The following is a 20,523-nucleotide window of genomic DNA, read 5'->3' as shown; positions in this document are numbered from 1 at the left end:
TCTTCTCCAGGCTAAACATGCCCAGCTCCCTTAGCCGTTCCTCATAAGGCATCGTTTCCAGGCCTTTGACCATTTTGGTTGCCCTCCTCTGGCTCAAACTGAGTGCAGCTGGCTTAAACTGGTTCTGTTATCTCTTCTGCCAAGGTCATGCTGACTATAAAAAGAGGCCAGAAGGAGCCTGAGTTCCACCCTTCTTCTCTTTCTATCTCTTTTCCTTCTGGTGTGGTGTGGTGTATGCTTAGCGTTAAGGTTTAGACTTATTATAAGTTACTGTAAGTTTGCAGCAACTGAATTTCTTATGGACAGTGCCAATCCTGAATGTATTGGATTTATGGCCATTATGCTCATTTGCCTTCAGAAGCAGTAAAGCTCTGCTGGATGAAATATAATTGCCTCTGGTCTACTTTTTTGGGAATCCTGCAACGTGTTTTAAGTTTTACTCTGCTAACTATACATTGGAATCTACTCTGGATCAATATTGAGTAGAATTCCATGACAAGTATGACTGGAGAAGGGCAATGAAAATAGACAGTACTGAGTTAGACAGATCATATGTTTATGAGTTAGACAGATCAATACAGTGGGTGTCCAGGGAAATGAGAGGCACAAGGGGACAGGTAAGGTCTCATCAGCTGATGGCCTGCAGGAAAACGGGATCAGTTTGATAGTTCTCCTGGATTAAAAGGTGTAGGACTAGTGTCTGTGTCTTCCGACTCTGAGAAGTTACTATGGCTGTTTTGAGAGCCAGGGGAGCAGACGGGTTAAGAAACAGAACTACAAATCAGGAAGTGTGTACCAAATGGGGAAGCAGTGTTGTCCAAATTAGGCCTGCAGACTTGGAGGTTTGCCACTTTACCTCAAAATGCAAATGTTAACTTGCTCTTCCTTGCTTCCTCTTTCTAGGTTTGAGCCACAGGGCTTCCCGTCCAGTGTGCACCTGTACTTCTACGATGACCATTTCCAGGGCTACTTGGTGACTCAGGAAGTACAAAACCCTGCGACGCAGCAAGTGGAGTCTCTGGAAATGTGGGTGATGCCCCGAGGGACTCTCAAGCTGGCAGGCCGCAGCAGGCAGGCCAACCGTCTGCAGAACCTTGAGGTAGGCTTCCTGCTTCCTGTTGGTGGTCCTCCCTGGCTCAAAACTGTCAACTTGAAGATGGGGAGATACAAAAAAGAAGTTAGTTTCTGTCTCGGGAACATTCCAGTCTTAAAAAAGAAGGGTAGGCCGAGACCATGGGTGGGTTGATGCTGCTGAGTAAGCGCCAGAGTGCACTGTAGCCTCAGGGTTTGCAGCAGCTTCAGGTCGTTCATTATAGGGGAAGTCCTTTCTTCAAAAGGTTGCAGCCTCGTCCAGTAATTTCCCAACAGTCAACTTCCATTGGATGGCCTTGAGTTCTAGTATTATAAGAGAGAAAGGAAAAACTTTACTCTGTCTGCTTTCTCTACACCCTGCATAATTTTATACACCTTTAATATATACAGAGGTTCAACTGCAACAGTCAGACTTCTAAAAAGTCATAGATAGGAAAGGCAGCTTAATCAAATCAGCACAAGAGGTATAATAAGATGGGCTGCCCCTCTCGTCCTCAGGGTCCCTCCCTCATCTTCCTTCCTCACAGGAAGCAACAGTCAGTCACGCTAATTTCTTCTGTGAGTGTCTTTTCTGCTGCAGTTGTGCAGATGGATAAACGCGGCACACAGAAAATGCTTTGAAAAAATTAATGTTACACACACACACACACACACACACACACACACACACCCTCTTCTCAGAACAACAGCAACAACAAAAGACACTAATATTGTAAGCTTTCCTCATAGGGAAGCTCTTGCACCCCTTTGATTGTTTTGGTTGCCCATTTCTGGAAAATATTCCAGTGTCTTTTGGTCTGTTGTAAACTTCTTAGTACAGTCATACCTTGGGTTACAGGTGCTTCGGGTTGTGTTTTTTCAGGTTACGGACCCTCCGAAACCCAGAAGTACTGGAATGGGTTACTTCCAGGTTTCGGCGGACGCACATGTGCAGAAGCGCCAGATCGCACTTTGTGCATGCACAGAAGCACCGAATCGCAACCCGTGCATGCACAGTTGCGCCGCTGCGGGTTGCGAATGCTGTGGGTTGCAAAAGTGCATCCTGCACGGATCACGTTCACAACCTGAACGTCTACTGTACAACCATTGTTGGCCCAAGCCCTCGCTTTGGGGCAGGTTCTAAGTGTTATATCTGGCTGTTGTAGAGTCTACCATAGCATGATGAAAAACGAGTTTATTAATTATCCCATAGTGTGTGTGTGTGTGGTGTTTCCCATTCTGAGTGTTCCTCTCCTTCCCTCCCGCAGGTAGGTACCGAGTGGGACCCAAAAGAGAGGATCTTCCGCAATTTTGGTGGCTTGATTGGACCTTTTGATGAGCCGGTGGCCATGCAGAAATGGGCCCGGGGCCCCAACCTCACAGCCACCGTCGTTTGGATTGACCCCACCTATGTCATTGCCACCTCCTACGACATTGCAGTGGACGCAGAGGCAGAATTCACGCAGTACAAGCCTCCCCTCAACCGGCCTCTTCGCCCAGGTGTGTGGACCATCCGACTCCTCCAGTTCTGGGAGCCCCTGGGTGAGAGCCAGTTCCTGGTTGTCCCACAGACCTTCAACCGCAAGCAGCCTCTCAGGAAAGGTGAGGGGGGGAGCTAAGGGGGGGGGAGGGAACTGTTGCTTTGCAGTTCCTGAATGAAGCATACACTCCAGCCCATGCTAGCTTTGTGCTGAGTGTCCCTGTGTGATACTCCTGTTTCTAAATCCACGCTTGTCTCATTCACGCATTGCATTTGTGGCAGTGCACAAAAAAACATAATATTTGAGTAGGCCGTCAGAAGTCGGTTTTGACTTCACGGTTCTTTTCTTTGGGCCAGTCTGCAGCCTTCTCACATTTATACTTGTGATTTTAAATCTCTGCAGCACGGGGTAATATGCACTGCACAAACCTGAACCTGGTCGAAGGGTTCTGCAGTGCAGTCCTAAAGCACATTTATTTGAAAGTCTTTTGAGGAAACTTACTCCCAAGTAAGCATTAATAGGATTGCAGCCCTAGAATTTCAGTGAAGGGGTGACACGTGACAGTGGCAAGAACAGTCAGGGGTACCTCCAACCACCCAAAAGTCATTGCGCGTGGTACCTCTAAACATGCACAGTTTGGTTTTAGGGGAATGTTAGTAGAGCCTGTGATGGCTGCCTCCATTTCCTGAAGGATGGACAGCTTGGCCCCCTAAAAGCCAATGAAATGAGGGGGTGGTCCAGACATGAGGTATACAGCATATCTTAACAGCTTATGCACACTCTGGCACCTCTCTCATCCCTTTATATTTGCTGCATGTGCCTCTGTGGAATTATTTGCGCAGTCTGAGCCTACCCATGCTGCATGCTGCTTTTTGAGTGAGCTTGCACAAGGTTTTATTGAAAAGTGTGTATGTGGAACAAAGGGAGAAGGAAGTCAGGGCCTTCTTTTGTATTTTAGGCAAGCAACTCGGCACCCCCGGGATTTCAGGAAATCAGCTCCTGTTATCCACCACAATTGCTGGGTAGGGAGTGGGGGGGTAAACAATTTGGGGGGAAGGAAGGGGCCGTCAGGGAACGTTCTCTCTCAGCGCAACACGCTGAGGCTAGTAGCGAAAACGTGGGAGGCTGGTGGAAGGGTAGAGCAGCAGGCACTGGAGGAAGGGAATTGTTGAGGCAAAAGGAGGGGGGGAGAACCCATGGATCCCATTGTGCTCCTTGTCAAGAGGGGGGGAAAGGAAGCCGCTTGAGTCGGGAGAGTGAGCAGTTAGACTGTGTGCAAGTGGCAGTGGCTCTAGCAACACAGGAGCTTTCTTAAGCAAGGAAACATGCACACAAAACTTGGCTCAGCTGGAGGTGAGCTGAGCCCTTCCTTCCATCTCCACCAGCAGAGGGGGACAAGGCAGGCAAGCCGGTTCACCCACCACCTGACTGCTAGTCTGAGGGACCAGGCAAAGTGTAGGGCAGCTGCCACTGCTACTGTCCCACCCAAGATACAGTGCAACCCCTGCCCGTGGCGGTAGGCAGACCAACCTTCTGTTTGTTGCAACTGCAACAAGTAAGGCAGGCCAGCTTCCTGTAAGAAGTGATGGCGTTGCACTGCTTCTGTGCTCAGCTTCAAGGCAGCTTTGGTTGCTTCTGCCTTGCCATTGGCTTTGCTGCTTCACCATTCTTCCTGACTCCTTCCTGTCCAGTTAGAAGACAGAAAGAAAGTGAAGCAAATGAGGGAGGGAGGGCTAATGCAACTTAATGCTGATTTTCTATCCTTGCTTTTCCTGGCCTTGGGGGCCTGCCCCACCTAGAGACAGGCTATACAGTGGTACCTCAGGTTAAGTACTTAATTCGTTCCGGAGGTCCATTCTTAACCTGAAACTCTTCTTAACCTGAAGCACCACTTTAGCTAATGGGGCCTCCTGCTGCACCGCACTGCCAGAGCATGATTTCTGTTTTCAACCTGCCTGAAGCAAAGTTCTTAACCCGAGGTACTATCTCTGGGTTATCAGAGTCTGTAACCTGAAGCGTATGTAACCTGAAGCATATGTAACCCGAGGTACCACTGTATCTTGCCCAGGGGTCAGAAGACTAGCCCCTGAGTGCCATAATCCAGTTCGGTTAGGGAGAAAGCGGTCAGCAGTCTGCCAGCTAAGGCAAGCAGCACAGTTTGCTTTTCCTCAATAAGAAGCCGGCAAGAGCAGTAACCGAACATCAGTGATGGCCGGTGCTGTGGTTCACTGGGTGGCTGCCAAGTTGTGGCGAAAGGCGTCCCCGACTTTACCTTTCTTTTCCCGGAGGTAGCCAGGGGCGGCAGGCTCCCCACAGAGAGCACCATGCAGGTACCTAGCTGCTAAATGGGTGGCCCTCCTAGTTGCCAATGGCATGAGGGACAAGCATCCGTTCTGCACCTGTGAGCAGTGACTACCTCTCTCTGGCTGCTCCCACCTAAAGTTATGCTGTGAGCACCTGCAGCACTGCCTAGCTCAGGCATAGGCAAACTTGGCCCTCCAGATGTTTTGGGACTACAAATCCCATCATTCCTAGCTAACAGGACCAGTGGTCAGGGATGATGGGAGTTGTAGCCCCAAGACATCTGGAGGGACAAGTTTGCCTGTGCCTGGCCTAGCTACCTGCCTCACTGCCCACCAGTGTTGAGGATGCGGAATGGATCTGAAATATGGCAGGCCCCCTTTTTTATTGACTTTCTGCTGGCTTCTGAAGAGGCTCCAGCATTCCCTTCATCTCTTGACCCAAGACTCCTGTTTTTAAGCACTGTGCTGTTTCAATGGGATCGTTTAATTTTGGGTGTTTGTACTTTAATAACCGTGCAATTGTTTTTAAACTAGGAAACTGCTCAGAAACATGTTTTGGCGTTAACGCTGTATGTAAATCAATGCAGTAATAGTAATTAATCAGGCCAGGTGGTATCCAGGGCTAGTCCTAGTTGGTGATGGAGGTGGGGAAACCCACTGAAGTTAATGGATGTGACTAACTTGGTTCATTAGTTTCAGTGTGCATCTACTCCTGAGTAGGACCAGCACTGGATTCCCTAAAATAAAAAAACAATGATAATAAATTACAGTGGTACCTCTGGTTACGTACTTAATTCGTTCTGGAGGTCCGTTCTTAACCTGAAACTGTTCTTCACCTGAAGCACCACTGTAGCTAATGGGGCTTCCCGCTGCTGCTGCGCTGCTGGAGCACAATCTCTGTTCTCATCCTGAAGCAAAGTTCTTAACCCAAGGTACTATTTCTGGGTTAGCGGAGTCTGTAACCTGAAGCGTATGTAACCCGAGGTACCACTGTAATGTATATTATGAGCCTAGAGCAGGTATGGGGAATCTTTGGCCCTCCAGATGTTTCTTGACCAAAAGTCCCATCATCGTTGGCCGTTGGTCATGCTGGAGCAAAACCTGGTTCCCCACACCTGGCCTAGAGAAAAGGTTAGCCAAAGCCTGCTTTGCTGGAGGGGTTTGCGGCGCACTTGGGACTGCATGTGCCCCCAGCTAACTGCCTTTCCCTGTTGTGTTCCATCCCAGATGATGGCAAGTGGCTTCACGCTGGACCTCCTCGAAATGAATACATGGAGCAGAACTTCCAGGGCCTGGCTGGGATCTTGAGCCTGCCCCGCTTGGACGAAACAGGACGAGCCTCCCACCGGCACACGCAGCTCATTGGCAAGGCTCTTGAGAACTGGACGGACAGCAGCATCGGCAGCTTCTGGTCGGTGGCTGCCCTCTGCGTGGCGAGCCCCTCCAGCTGCTCCACCCTGGAGCTCTGTAGCAAAACCTCCTGGAGTTCGCTCTCCCCGGACCCCAAGTCAGAACTGGGGGCCATCAAGCCCGACGGGCGTCTGAGGTAGCAGGGGCCGCCGGCAGCACATTGTTGGGATCAAGGAAGCATCCCCTGGTGGCAGGGTGTGGGGTCGGGCGCACAGGCCCCCTCCTCTCCGCAGGGCAAACGCTCGAGACTTCGTCATCCTGTGAAAATGTACCATCCTCACGTGAACGGGATCTTCTCCAGCAGAGCAGGAAACTCTTATTGGCTGTCGGCAGCGCAAAGGTGGTGTGGAGGCAGAGGCCCCGCCCACCCGTTCTCAGGATTGGCTGGAGAGGCGGTGAAGCGGATAGGGGAGGGGCTACCTGTATTTACACGAGTCCCGAGCATTGGAAGCTCTCTTTCTAGTCTGGCAGGTGAGCTCTCAGATTCCTGGCTGCAGCGCACCTGAGCCGGCGTGCCCTCCTCACCTCTGGGTGATGCTCTGCAAGATCCAGGACTCTTTGTTCCCAAATGGTTGCTGGCAGAGGATTCTGGGAAATGGCCAGATGGGGGTAGATGGGGGAATGCAGGCAACCAGGCCGTCACTTTAACCGGGTCTGTGTCCTCTAAGCAGCTGTGCCTGGCTTGGCAGACCTGTTTCTCATCTCCCAAACCCATCCTTTTAGTTCTTATTTTTTTACAAATGTGTTATGTATATATGAGACAAAAGTGCAATAGCGACGGCGGTCATCCTGCCCCTCTGCCTCTAGAGGTGGGGTGGGGAGCATTTCAGTGTTCCCATTGTCTTCTTCTTACACTGTAACATGATTTTTGTCCTCCTTGCTGATTCCGGTAGGGGTGGGGAGAGGGTGGAACATTTGTGTTTCCCTCCTAGCAGTGCTAGGAGCTTAGATCTTGCTGCTGACGTTGGAGAGAGCTTCTCTCTTTTTATTTTTTTATTTTTATTTTTTGCAGCTCAGAGCTGCCTACCCTCCTGGTTGGAAGCAAGGAGGGTCCCCTCTGGCAGCTGTGCCAAGGCTCCCCCTGAATGGAGCTGCCCACTGTGCCAAACCACCACCTGCCAGTACCCCATTGTACAGTGCCTCATTCTCAAGCCTCGCCATCTACCTTGCCTATTCCCCTTCTCCCTTTGGCTTGAAATCTGGCTGTGTTTTGCGTCTTGGTGGCACATTGCAGAGCTAGCTAAATGGCCCAGCCTGTCCCATCCAAAGGGCCTTACTAAGCCAGGTTTATTAAGGTTTATTATAAAGTCAAGGTTGTCTTGACGTCTGATGCAAGGCAGGAAATCCCTTCATTTGTTTTCCGAATGAATTTTCTTGTCTCTGGATATTTGTTACCCCTGGTACCACTGCCAGAATGGATAGTCAACTCTGACCTACATCCTCTCCCCCCCTCCCCAGTGTGTCAACTGTTTAATGTGGATTTTTCCCCCTTTCCTTTTTTTTTAACAGCAGGCAGCATCGTTTGTGACCTCACACACACAACCTACACCTACTTTGAATGGCTAATTTAGCCCTCTGAAGCTGTATACTTCCCAGCCAAAAAACAGTGTTCCCATGCACAGGGAGTGACCTTAATTCTGTACTGAATGTTGTCTGATGTCCAGTCTTATTTCTTATCCTGATCTGATTTTTCAACCATATCCCAGTTCCTGAGTAAACCACCCCCAGTTGAACTGGGGACACCAATGTGTGGGACCCCTTAATGGTTGCTGTTGAAATAGAAGTGTTAAGACAAAATAGTCTGCTTTGGAGAGTATCTCTCTCTCTCTCTCTCTCTCTCTCTCTCTCTCTCTCTCACACACACACACACACACACACACACACACACCATCTCTCTCTCTCTTGTTTTGTTTTAAGTGTGCCATATCAGAAAGAACACACAGACGACTTGACATGATGAGGAGCTGTTGATGCTGCCTCTGGAAAACCTCTTTAGGAGGTGGTCAAAACGGACTTGAGGTGCAGAGTTTTGATATAGTCTCAGTAAGATGTTTGGAAAGTTCTGATCTCAGGGGTTATTTGGTCTGAGCCTTTCAAGGCAGTTAACTTCCCTGCATTTCTTCAAAACGTTCTGCTTCTTTTCTTTATTTTGTTCTTGGATTGGAAGTGCAGATCACAAATGACCTCTGTTTGTTCGTTTGTTTGTTTGTTTTTTTAAAAAAAAGTTCTTTGATTTCAAGAGCTGTGCTGGTGCTAAAAAGAATCTTTGAAAATGGAAGATTTTTTTTGTGAGTGGGGTTTGCCAGACCCATAGCACATAGATTCTTCTTTGGCCTGAGCTCCTAGCAGGGCTCATTGCCCACCCCTACCCCCAGGGCACAACCTTCTCCGTTTCCAGCGATACAGTGTGATGTCGGGGTACATTTGCCTGGAAAAGGGACTCATAAAGTGTGTTGTGCGTTCTGAGCCAAGGGGGTGAACTAGGCAGGGCTTGAATTGAAACCTGTTCCAAAGAATGAGTGCTGAAAGCTTTGTGTTGGAAGCATTATGTTAAAAGTTGTCTTAAATATGCAACACAAATATATCTATATCTCTACGGTGTGAAGAGTGAATTCTTGCAGCTGGCTGCCTTTCGTTTCGTTTCAGATTGGACAGATATGATTAATAGAATTTACACCCCATCACTCATCACAAGTGATCTTGGAGCCAGTCACTTCTCCGGGTGCATTCGAGAAACGTAACATTGGTTCCTTGGGTGGCCTGATGTGTACCAAAAGAGTCTGCCGGCACCAGACTGAGATATTTGGAGGAAAAAGGCCAGTGGCCAAAGCCAGCTGCCATAGCGCTCCAGCATCTTGCATCAGCTGGAGGCGCAGGAAACCCAGTCGCTGCCTCCCACTTGATCCCTTTGAACTCCAGGCAAACACTGTGGCTGAGAATTGAGTTGGGGGGGTGCAGTCTGTGCAAGATTTCCTCCCCTTTCTCCTACTGCCTATGACCTCTCCCTAGCTGGAGTATTTGACTGTTCTTGTTGCCAATTCTTCACGTACACCATTTACTCACGTTCCACACCTGGGAGCGTGTAACTCCTTTAGCAAATACCATGCCAACCAAGATGATTCAATTCCGATTTGCATTTTATATTCTGCATGCACAAATTGGATTCCTGAGCATTTGCAATTTTGAAAGGGGTGTGTGTGTGTGTGTGTGTGTGTGTGTGTGTGTGTGTGTGTATGTAGAATCCCCTAGACCAGGGTTTCCCAGCTGTTTTTTTGGACTACAACTCCCATCATCCCTAGCTAGCAGAACCAGTGGTCGGGCATGATGGGAATTGTAGTCCAAAAACAGCTGGAGACCCAAGTTTGGGAAACCGCCATAAGTTTTAAGCCTTGTAGTGAAACTTGTTAGCTCAGAGCACAGCCTTATAAGATGGGAGTGTTAACAGCATAGAATCAACAAAATTACAGTAATGAAACAAGTATAGAATAATACATCATATTCAGATAATAATAATAATATTTTTTTATTTATACCCCGCCCTCCCCAGCCAAGGCCGGGCTCAAAGCGGCTTACAAGCAATAATAAAAACAAGATGAATGATTACAACTTAAAAACAAAAATAAAATACAACATTAAAATAATGGAACATTAAAATATTAAAATGTAGCCTCATCGCAGGAGAAGGAAAAGAAAGAGGAGGGGGGAAAAAAGAGAGAGGGAATCAAATTGGCTCCAAGCCAAGGGCAGGCGGAACAACTCTGTCTTACAGGCCCTGCGGAAAGAAATCAGATCTTGCAGGGCCCTGGTCTCATGAGGCAGAGCGTTCCACCAGGCCGGAGCCAGAGTTGAAAAGGCCCTGGCTCTGGTTGAAGCCAATCTAACTTCTTTAGGGCCTGGGACCACTAGGGTGTTATTATTTATGGACCTTGAGGCTCTCCGTGGGGCATACCAGGAGAGGCGTTCCCGTAGGTACGAGGGTCCTAGGCCGTGAAGGGCTTTAAAGGTCAAAAGCAGCACCTTAAATCTGACCCTGTACTCCACCGGGAGCCAGTGCAGCTTGAAAAGCACTGGGTGAATATGCTCCCATGGCAGAGACCCCGTGAGGAGCCTCGCTGCAGCATTCTGCACCCGCTGGAGTTTCTGGGACAGCTTCAAGGGCAGCCCCGCATAGAGCGAATTACAGTAGTCAAGCCTGGAGATAACCGTCGCACGGATCACTGTGGCCAGGTCGGGGCGGGAAAGGTAAGGGACCAACTGCTTGATCAGCTTTAAAACCTTGGGAGCATGCAGCACTACTAAGAAGCTCTTCAAGGATCTAGGTGTCCAGGCAGGGATTTATGAGGCAAGGGGTAACCTGATCTGGAGTTCTTCAGGGCTTTATATGCCAATAACAAGATGATAAATTTGGCCCGATATCATATTGACAACCATAAATAAACAAATTCCAGCCCTAACATTTATATGAGGGGAGAAAGTGCATGCAAGATATTTGCAAATTTTATGCATACCCACATCACTAATTCTGTGGGGTCTCTGGTGCGCTACATCATCACGGCGTTGCCAGGTACCGTACAAAGTCCTTATCCCTGCCTTGCAAAAGAACTGAATGAATTAATCTTTGCAAAGCGTTCAGAGGCCCCTTTGCACAAAAATTGGTGTAGCACTGTCAGGCGTGATTAACCTTGCCATATTTCCCTTTATTACCAACCTGTGCACTGCTGCACTCCGGGGTGCGAAGTGAGGCTGCCCACGCTCTGATATTATAATCATCTTTTAATGAGTCTAATGAGAGCTGATCGAGTAAATGTGGCACTTTTCCAAGCCATTCAGCAAAGAGATTTTTGTAACGGCACCAAGGAGACTACTTCCATTTATTGGTAAATGGGGGGGGGGGCGGGGAGTGTTAAACAAAACCAGCTTATGCTTTGGGGCCATATTTTTCTAGCTGCTGTGTATGCAAAAGTACACAGCTGTTGGATTCTTTAACGCCGTAGCTGCTGCACTAGGTCTGCCTATATAACCACATTGGTTTCATTCTTTGGGGCTAATGTAGCAAAAATCCTCTCAATCAGGGTTGGTCAGCTGGTGTTGGTGGTGAGCAAAAGACCCACAGCTTGGTTTTTGATGGGCTATCACCACCTGATGCCATTTTGGATCTTCACGTGCTCTGCAAGGCTCTCACTGCAAGGAAAGACAATGCCTTGTCATTCAAATGGAAGCTGGTGAGATTGGCATCTGAATCTTAGTTCAACATGAGTGAGGGGACAGGATCCTCCACTCTCTGAAGGCAGCTGGCTAGATTAAGTGGCACAGGGCAGTTCTGTCATCCAGCATCTGCTGCCTGAGATAACTCCCTTACCCTGCCTAATAGTAGAGCCGGCTCTGAACCTCTTACACACACACACACACACACACACACACGCTGTGACCTCTGATATCTGCCAAGTGCCAAGAAGTAAGAATCTTAAGATTTCTTCTTTGCAAATGCGAGCATCCTTCACAGTTTGAGGATGAGCACTCTAAAATCTGTAGAAGACAATGCCCCCTGATTTGTATCACAGGAGAGTTGATGGTATCGTGGATGATATGGTTATCAGCAATAGGATTCACTGAACTTCATAAAAGGTGTAGTCTGCTTCTGATTCAAGTAACGAATGTTGTTGGTCTTTATTTCAGTTTTGGGAGGGGCACAAATACAGGGGTACCTCGGGTTAAGTACTTAATTCGTTCCGGAGGTTCGTTCATAACCTGAAACTGTTCTTAACCTGAAGCACCACTTTAGCTAATGGGGACTCCTGCTGCCGCTGTGCCGCCGTAGCACAGTTTCTGTTCTCATCCTGAAGCAAAGTTCTTAACCCAAGGTTCTATTTCTGGGTTAGTGGAGTCTGTAACCTGAAGTGTATGTGACCCGAGGTACCACTGTAGAACAATTACAAATGATTGCCGTAGCTGAAAAGTGTGTACTGGCTGTGTTGCAATCTCTTCACCATGCCTTCAGTGTGCAAGCAAGAGCTGTTTTCTAAAGGCCTGCTTCTAGAAAAATGGTCATTCTACCTTGTCCAATAATGGTGAGGTCTAAAGAATTTCCCAGTTGTGCTGGGCTGGACTGCCCTTTTCTCATCTGCACAAGCAAGTTGAAGTTTCTTGCACTGTAGAACAGTGTTTCTGAAATTTGGGTCTCTAGCTCGTTTTTTTGGACTAGAATTCCCATCATCCCTAGCTAGCAGGGCCAGTGGTCAGGGATGATGGGAATTGTAGTCCAAAAGCAGCTGGAGACCCAAGTTGGGGAAACACTGCTGTAGAAGGTCCTTTGAAGGAATCTTCTTCTGTAAAGCAAACAAACATCTGGAGGGGGAAGGGGAAGGGTCCTGTCACTCAATAAACAGTTGAACCAGCAGAGGGAGCTTCATGTAGAGTCACTGTTGGAGCAGCCTTTTTACATTCTGCAAAGCAGCATTGTGAGGGAGGTGTCAAGTGAAAGGTTATTATAGTGCGGGATACTTGAACACAAGGGTAGGCACTTAACATGATGAATGAGCCTTCTGCATTTCTAGAACCTATGAAGTGTTAAGGCCCAGCCCGTACTCACCTGCCAAACTCTCAGCTAGTGGGAGGTCTTCAGTTGTAACTCAGAGGAATTCAGCTGCCGCCAAAGCTGCAAATGACTTATTAACTAGAGTTAGTTAACTAGCACGGACTGTTTGTTCCTGCTGTCAGTGCTGCTCCCTAACTTCAGACACTGAATGATGCTAAGAATTAATATGCTATGGAGTGTTTTGAATTGATTCCTTTGTATCAACCCTGTAAAGAAGTTTATTAATACAAGCAATGTAAAGAGAGGAGGGATTTAACTAAAGTAGGGATTGGGAATTTAATTAAAAAATACATTTATTAAATTTTCAATTTTTACAAATTCTTTTAAAATACAATTCTTTTAGAATCATAGAGTTGGAAGAGACCACAAGGGCCATCGAGTCCAACCCCCTGCCAAACAGGAAACACCATCAGAGCACTCCTGACATATGGTTGTCAAGCCTCTGCTTAAAGACCTCCAAAGAAGGAGACTCCACCACTCTCCTTGGCAGCAAATTCCACTGTTGAACATCTCTTACTGTCAGGAAGTTCTTCCTAATGTTTAGGTGGAATCTTCTTTCTTGTAGTTTGGAACCATTGCTCCGTGTCCGCTTCTCTGGAGCAGCAGAAAACAACCTTTCTCCCTCCTCTATGTGACATCCTTTTATATATTTGAACATGGCTATCATATCACCCCTTAACCTCCTCTTCTCCAGGCTAAACATGCCCAGCTCCCTTAACCGTTCCTCATAAGGCATCATTTCCAGGCCTTTGACCATTTTGGTTGCCCTCCTCTGGACACGTTCCAGTTTGTCAGTGTCCTTCTTGAACTGTGGTGCCCAGAACTGGACACAGTACTCCAGGTGAGGTCTGACCAAAGCAGAATACAGTGGCACTATTACTTCCCTTGATCTAGATGCTATACTCCTATTGATGCAGCCCAGAATTGCATTGGCTTTTTTAGCTGCCGCGTCACACTGTTGGCTCATGTCAAGTTTGTGGTCAACCAAGACTCCTAGATCCTTTTCACATGTACTGCTCTCAAGCCAGGTGTCACCCATCTTGTATTTGTGCCTCTCATTTTTTTTTGCCCAAGTGCAATACTTTACATTTCTCCCTGTTAAAATTCATCTTGTTTGTTTTGGCCCAGTTCTCTAATCTGTCAAGGTCGTTTTGAAGTGTGATCCTGTCCTCTGGGGTGTTAGCCACCCCTCCCAGTTTGGTGTCATCTGCAAATTTGATCAGGATGCCCTTGAGTCCATCATCCAAGTCGTTGATAAAGATGTTGAATAAGACCGGGCCCAAGACAGAACCCTGTGGCACCCCACTAGTCATTTTAAAATGCAATCTGAACGACTCTCATATCTGTTGACTTCCCATCCACCTCTTTCACGGTGTTTTGGACATGTTAAAACGTTTGCAGGATCTGAAGTATAGCAACAGATGAGAATTTGTAGTTTAATAATGCAGAGTTAATGTATATAATGGATGAAAATAACTAACGCAGCAGAATTCACTCTCATCCACCCTCTGGTGGTGCTGATTTAGGAATGGCCGCTGTTCTCGTCACCCATAAACATGCACGGAAAGAATATGGAAAACGTCAAGACTTTTTTTAAAAACGCAATTGTGTTGGTGAGGCAGCCATGCAGGAACGAAACCTCTGCGGCCGCTTCGTTACCTGGGTCTGCAGAGCTGAATAAGAGGTATACTCCGGCATCAGGTGTCCTTTCGGGTCAAGTTGGAAGCTGCCTCCCCCAAAAGCGTTACAACAAGGGGGGAGGCCAATCTGACGCCATCCCTCCATCCATCGGCCGTTCGAGCGCTTAGAAAATCTATGAGATCTTTGGAAAACACTTTAACGCAGACTCTTCTTAATCGTCGATTTAAATAAAAGTCCTCTTGCCCGCGTAGCTTTGTTTCTCAGGACGCCTAAAGCTCGGGGGTAGGTGGATATCAGGGGAAACTATTACGATGCGCAATAAAAACCCATTGACAATGGAACGCCGGAGGAAGCGCGTTACTTTCGCTTCTCCCCCCCCCCAGCCCCGTTCCTCCCCACGTGCACAGTTACCATGACGACCGCCGACACAATGTTGCATCCGGAGAAGGTAGCTCTTTTCACTTCCCACCAATGGAGGCCCAGAGCGTTGCCTCCGCGACCAATCAGAAGCGGAACCCGGGAGATCGGCGCAGGAAGGCGGTAGAGGGTGCAAAGATCTCCCCGCGAGGCTGGAAGGGGAGCAAAATCCGAGCGAGGGGGTTGTTGTTGTTGCTGCTGTTGCTGCTTTTGTTGCTTCGGTTTGCTTTTGGAGGAGAAAGCCCATTGCACTTCCCGGCCCCACCTCGGATGGGCTTTGCAAGGCGCACGTGCAACTCGGCTGGGCCCGGGATGCCGGAGGGAAGCGGCCAGGCCCAGGAAAAGCTCCGCCACCTTTCTGGAGGCTCCGATCGAGGGGAAGCAACTGGATCTTTAAGCCGGCGCTTTTGAATTCTCTCCAGGGGGAGCCTATGGAGAGTGCAGACCGCGCTGCTGCTGCTGCTGCAACCCTCGTTTTGCGGGGGGAGCGTCTCCGAAGCCAGGTATCTGCCGAAGGAGCCGAGCCAAGCTCTCCCCTTGGCGCGCTCACCTTTGGAACAGCTTATCTGCCCTAAGGGAGACCGAGGACGGAAAGTGCAAAAAATTACTCCAGAACCAAGCAGCCCAGCGCTGGAAGGAAGAGGAGAGAGCTCGGAGCCGCCTCCCTCCGGGTTCCGGAGAGCTTACCGCCCCGAGAGTGCGATGCTAACCCCGGGAGCGATGCAAAGAAGAGCAGGAGGGGAGCGATAAGTTAGGAGCGCACGAAGCCAGTCATTGGCCGGACCTATCCCGGGATCGAACCCGAGGAGAAGCCAGAAGGAACCGGACTGGGCTGCACGGGCTCCGTCGTGGCGGGGGGGTCCAAAGCTAACGGAACTGGAGGGCTGGTGAATTCGCCGGCGGGGACTGGATTCGGGCGGATTCCCCTCCTCCATGTGGAGCCACCAAGCTGGAAGGGATCTCGCAGTCGACCAGAGTTGAGCCAGCCGAGCGAGGCGCTGCCACACCCGCCCACCGCCCCTGTTCCCATGGATAGCAGCGTCGTGGCGATTATCATAGCCACCAGTGAGTCCTTGCATGGCTTTCTCTCGCCTTTAAATCGGGATGGATGCTGGGAGTTGTGGGGGGTCCTCTTCCCCCCCCAAATGAGACTGCCTCCCGCTGCTTAGTTATGTCCCTGGCGTTATACTTCGCTGTATGCACACACATAATGTGGTTTTGGTTTGGCACCTAGACACTGTTTATGGCCCCTTCAGGAAAACTGGTAGATTCAAGTGCTTGGGACCTGGTTGTTTATATTACAGGCAGGTACTGGGCAAAGTCTTAGCCTTGCAGAGGCAGCTGCAGGTTTCTGCAAGTCACAGCTTTTGTGGCAGAAAGGGTATTTCCTGCTGTGAATGCTAACTTAGGTTATGTTCTCAGGGATGCTAACTTAGCTTCTAGCTTGGCATCCCTCTGCATTGTGGATTCATCACCCATGTTGACCTCCTGCCCTTCGTGTGGGTTACTGGAGGAGATGAACTATTAGGGAGCTCTGTTAGCATTGGCATGGCTCCCGGGATTGGAAGGGCTGGTTCAGTGCATCAGGAGCCCTTTTGACACTCCTACAGAGCTGTAAGGAGCATGTAGGGATAATGTTCAAATCAGGACGGTGGAATCCTGTTTATGTATTTGAATTTCCTGTGATTCCTTTTCTTCAGTATGTTTGAGTAGAAGTTCAGCAGAGAATGATGTGAGCAGAATGGTACAGCTTATCAGAGGAACTTAAACTGGCACAGAAATAAATATAGAAGCTTTGGAGAGCCACTAACAAAGGTTTCTGTGAAGTCAAAAACTTGCATACAGTGCTTCTTTCTATACTAAGCAGCTGAACTAATGAAAGGTATCACTTTTTCCTGTTTTGGCTTTCGATTGGATAAAAATATTCTAAGAGGTTTCCTACAAGAATTACAGCTCCAAGCTCTTTTGTGAGCAAAATACTGGTTGGAATTTGAAGAGGCATCTGGGATCACCTGCTAGAGAAACATGATTGATGACTGTCAATCACCTGCTCCCCATTTCCATATTGTTGTGCCCGTTTTTTTGGATGTGAGAGTGATACGTATTTTGTTAAACAAGCCTTGGAGTTTCATAGTGTGACCTGTGGCCTCCTTTGAGGTCTGAAGGCTTTTGTCTTCCACCCACATAGTAAACTGCCCATTGTAGATCATTATCAAGGCTCTCCAAAGACACCTGCAGAGAAGGATATCCTTCATATTATTCAGGCAAAAAGTACAGCAGCCTATCTGGAAGCATTGCAAAAAATATTAGTCAATATGCATTCTCCCATTTTCCACCCAAAGACGCCCAAGCTGGTTAGCAACAGTAAAATCAAAATACAAAATCAAGTCTTGAAAACAGAGCATCAATTAAATAAATGATGAGGCAAACAAAAATGACATATACAATTAGCCAGTTTGACTATAAAAACGGCTACCAGAACAGGCATGTTTTCAAAAGGCAGCAAATGATAATTAAAAATGGTTCCAAGGGCCAGGCTGCCCTCCCAGGGCAGAGAGTTGTATAGCCCAAGTGAAAATTGCTGTATTCCTGTCCAACATGCCTCACGTACAGGTGAGAGACACAGAATATGAATTATAGAATTTTAAAAAGCCTTTCTCATCCAAAGCAAAGATTAGACCAGCAATTCCCTTTATGAAACTGTTGGGAGTCAGAGTGATGAAATAAATTGGCCGTGTTGTCTGTATACCAGCAGGAGAGAGCAAGATTGGTTTATTTGTCAGTGGAAGCATCGTTCATTGCATCCCTGTTACTTTTCCTTGTTTGGAAAAATCTGGTGTTCCAAATGAAAATAAGAAAAGGCTTTTTTTAAACCAGGGATGGGAATCTAATGGGCTTCCAGTTGTTGTTGGGTGACAAGCTCCACTGACTTAAATAGACGTAAGTCCAGCAAATTCAGCACAGATGAGAAGCTCCCTCCTCTGCTCAGGTCTGCTGACTCCACATGGTAGAATAAGGACAATTTCCCACCTGCAGACAAGATTGTTCTATCAAGATCTAATCTAGTTATAACTCAGGCTGCTGTATGCATGAATGATCCCTGATCCAGCATGCACAAACCAGAATATGTTAAAAGCCCCCCAAAATTAATATATGTTGGAGGTGCCAGGGCTTTTTGAACAATGGTCCTCAAATTTGCAGATCAAATTCTTCCGCATTAGCTTCTGAACAGCCTTGTTCTGATAAAGCAGGTTGAAACACAACAGAATGATATTTAAACTTGATTTCTCTTGCATAATCACCTATGGTCAGCAGAGCTACTTGGAAGTAGGTTGTTAGTCTGAGGGCTGCAAAGTGGACATGCTTGGACTTTTCAGGGTGGTTTTTTTTGTTGCGAAAATGAGTGGATTACCATCTTAAGTAAAATAAGGAAATATTACCATCTGGCTGTCATTGGAAAGCAGAAATATGAGGAATGTGAAAATTAAGAGATTAAGGTCGCAATCCCAAACCTGTTTTTACTCCAATCCTATTAAAACCAGTAGGGCTAATCTGAAGTCAGTATGTGGTGGAATTGCAGGCTCCTGGGACCCAAAGTCCTCCAGTGGTTTAATTGCTGCTGTTTTCGTTGGATTTTTTGCTAGTTGCCAAATTTCCCTGGTGTCATTCAGCTATTTGTTGAGGGCTTACCTCTTGCTAAGCGCCTCCAGAGTAGAATAAAGGCAGGTTCTGCCCACAGGTTTATGTTCTAAGAATATGTGATACAAAGAAAGAAGGCAAGGCAGGGATTAATGGGGAGAGAGGAAAGCACTAAAGAAAATCCCAGAGGGAATAAGGACTTTATAAAATCCCACAAAAACTTATTCGAGAGAAATGGAAAATGTAACTACAGAGAGAGAGAGATTTTGTGGGGTTGGGGGCTTTTTATTATCCTAAGCCAAATTCCAACACACCTTGGAAACTGGACACATCCAAGCCATGTGTGTCGTGTCAGGAGAAACCAACTCCATTCTGCTTCTCTGTGTCAGTTTTGCATTTTGTGCCCCAATAGTTTCTGTTGGCTGGACTAAAAATGTGCCCCAAATACCTGAATCCTTTAGGAATCCTTTGGAATTCTCCCCTCCCCCCCAAAAATGTTATTTTTGGTTTTCAACACTCTGTATGGGCACTTAAAACTGCTCTCCTGGATCAGTTTTATTGCATCTTTACCGTAGCACATGACATTGGCTGCAGTAAAATACCCAATAATAGCAGTTCATTTGAAATGTTTGTGATTTTCTTTAGTCCCAGGTGGTTGGTTTTTTTTGGGGGGGGGGACTGTGCCAGGGCTGGGTGGGACTGGAAGTGAGAAGTGGCTGGAATTTGGGAACGGTGCTTAATACTATGTAGGTGACACAGTATCCCAGAAGGACTGTGTTGAAGGTCTGCATCTGTATTTTATTTTATTTTTTAGTGGTGGGTGTTGAAAATGGGGCAGTGAGACAGGTTTAGCGCTTGAGAAACTAGCAACAGGCTAGCTGCATAGTACTCTAGGGAAAGCCAACCACGTTTTACAGTTTACCTCAAATCACCCAGATTAGATTGTGCTACAAGCAGTAGGGCCGTGGTGGCACTATAGCAGAGGCAACGTACGATAAGGAGGAAGTGCTTGGAAAGTTTATACAAGTGAGCTGCATATTCAAGGGAGCACCATATCTGCTATTGCTGGGTACCTGTTAAGGGGTAAAGGTAAGGTCTAAACCACTGAGCCTCTTGGGCTTGCCGATCAGAAGGTCAGTGGTTGGAATCCCCGCTGTGGGGTGAGCTCCTGTTGCTCTGCCCCAGCTTCTGCCAACCTAGCAGTTCGAAAGCACACCAGTGCAAGTAGATAAATAGGTACCGCTGCGGCGAGAAAGTAAACGGCGTTTCCGTGCACTCTGGTTTCCATCACGGTGTTCCGTTGCGCCAGAAGTGGTTTGGTTATGCTAGCCACATGACCCAGAAAGTTGTCTGTGGACAAATGCTGGTTCCCTCGGCCTGAAAGCGAGATGTGTGCCACAATCTCATAGTTGCCTTGGACTGGACTTAAGCATCCAGGGGTCCTTTACCTTAAGGGGCAATTTGGACCAGAGGGTGGAATCTCAGGTTCTGCTTGTGGGCTTCCCATGGGCAGCTGGTTGCCTGTTGTGATAACAGGATGCTGGTCTTTAAGGTGCTACTGGAAGGAATTTTTTTTGTTTTGAGCTAAGGCTAGATTGTCATGACCTATGTTTCATGTAATAGATAGCCTGCTTAAGAGACATTTAGACAACTGCCAGCCTCTTAAAATTAGATATACAGTGGTACCTCAGGTACGCTTCAGGTTACAGACTCTGCTAACCCAGAAATATTACCTTGGGTTAAGAACTTTGCTTCAGGATGAGAACAGAAATCGTGCGGCGGCAGGAGGCCCCATTAGCTAAAGTGGTGCTTCAGGTTAAGAACAGTTTCAGGTTAAGAACGGACCTCCGGAACGAATTAAGTTCTTAACCCGAGGTACCACTGTATTTCTATTCTTTATGAATAGAAAGCTTTCACATTCCTAAATGTGCAGAGATTTGGTTGAACAAGAGTATCACTCTCAAAC

General features: G+C 47.5%; 3 protein-coding genes across 9 annotated transcripts in view; all 3 read left to right on the top strand.

Annotated features, from left to right (window-relative positions):
- XYLT2 (xylosyltransferase 2) overlaps nucleotides 1-8,861 on the top strand; it is a 35,353-nt gene extending 26,492 nt beyond the window's left edge. For 2 of the 4 annotated variants that reach the window (XM_083727966.1, XM_083727965.1), the window contains exons 9-11: nucleotides 904-1,099; nucleotides 2,340-2,571; nucleotides 6,083-8,861. In XM_083727966.1, coding sequence (XP_083584092.1) covers nucleotides 904-1,099; nucleotides 2,340-2,571; nucleotides 6,083-6,405 — 751 coding nt within the window. In that variant the 3' untranslated portion in view covers nucleotides 6,406-8,861. Of the gene's footprint in view, nucleotides 1-903; nucleotides 1,100-2,339; nucleotides 2,674-6,082 lie in introns of all 4 variants that reach the window. The other 2 variants (XM_083727963.1, XM_083727964.1) reach the window with 1 other exon arrangement.
- The window catches only part of LOC310839423 (uncharacterized protein), a 137,771-nt gene that overhangs the window by 67,931 nt on the left and 49,317 nt on the right, over nucleotides 1-20,523 (top strand). The window lies entirely within an intron of this gene.
- Nucleotides 14,203-20,523, top strand: part of LOC310839435 (uncharacterized protein) — a 22,425-nt gene continuing 16,104 nt past the window's right edge. For all 4 annotated transcript variants that reach the window (XR_014561495.1, XR_014561496.1, XM_083728081.1 and 1 more), the window contains exon 1: nucleotides 14,203-15,983. Coding sequence is in view for 2 of the 4 variants with exons in the window: in XM_083728081.1 (XP_083584207.1) it covers nucleotides 15,947-15,983 (37 nt within the window). In the remaining 2 variants the exon portion in view is untranslated. The remainder of the gene's footprint in view (nucleotides 15,984-20,523) is intronic.

The sequence above is a fragment of the Podarcis gaigeae genome (assembly GCF_964106915.1).
Source record: "Podarcis gaigeae genome assembly, chromosome: 2".
Classification (NCBI taxonomy): domain Eukaryota; kingdom Metazoa; phylum Chordata; class Lepidosauria; order Squamata; family Lacertidae; genus Podarcis; species Podarcis gaigeae.
The sequence above is the reverse complement of the archived record's forward strand: the minus strand, read 5'-3'. Positions and strand labels throughout refer to the sequence as shown.